Below are 724 nucleotides of genomic sequence, written 5' to 3'. Positions count from 1 at the left end.
TGGAAGTTTAAACATAGTATAGTGGCAAAAGAAGTCTGTATTACCGGAAATAGAATTCCTGATAAAGGAACATGGACTTTGGTTACTTAGCCTTTCCTTAGATATACAATACAGTTCAGTAAAGCATTTATATTATATGCTTCATTTCGAACGTCTTTTAAGTCTCACTATTTCCAAGTAACAAATATGCACATGCTGAAAATGTGCTCAACTTATCTGCTTAACCATAGCTTTTATCTTTAAAAGATTACATGCCACTATGAAACAGAGTAAGTATGCTAATGCGGCCAGGCCTTATTATTACAGCACTATAAAACAGAAATCTTAATCCCTACTGTATTTTCAATTTGAAAAATTAGCCTTTATTACCTACCCTGCCAAATAGTTAGTCTTCATCTTAGCGGTGCTATAGAAATATTCTGTTCCAGAGTTTCTGGTTTTTACATGCATTTACAATTCTAAACTCTGCAGTTACATTTGCCTAGTTTTCCAGAATCATATAGAAAAAAACCCCAACACAACTTACGTTTTTAGTTCCTTAACATCTGGGTTACTTTCTGGTAAGACCCCTATTCCTCGACCGTAACATGTTCCACCATGAAGATGAAATTCTATATGTGAGACATCTTCATTGTCAGCACTTGCTTGCTTCGTATGAATACTGTAAATTCTCAGAAAACTTCCAATCTTGAAGAAAAAAAAAAATAAAAAATTTGCTAACATG

The 724-nt window shown here is 33.6% G+C and overlaps 1 protein-coding gene across 1 annotated transcript in view; it reads right to left on the bottom strand.

Moving 5' to 3' along the window:
- Positions 1–724, bottom strand: part of POT1 (protection of telomeres 1) — a 64,672-nt gene that overhangs the window by 17,170 nt on the left and 46,778 nt on the right. Inside the window, exon 10 of the mRNA XM_009883657.1 lies at positions 527–687. Coding sequence (XP_009881959.1) covers positions 527–687 — 161 coding nt within the window. The remainder of the gene's footprint in view (positions 1–526; positions 688–724) is intronic.

This window comes from Charadrius vociferus, unplaced genomic scaffold (assembly GCF_000708025.1).
Source record: "Charadrius vociferus isolate BGI_N301 unplaced genomic scaffold, ASM70802v2 scaffold43, whole genome shotgun sequence".
NCBI classification, from domain to species: Eukaryota; Metazoa; Chordata; class Aves; order Charadriiformes; family Charadriidae; genus Charadrius; species Charadrius vociferus.
Note: the sequence above shows the minus strand (reverse complement) of the source record. Positions and strands in the feature narration are given on the sequence as shown.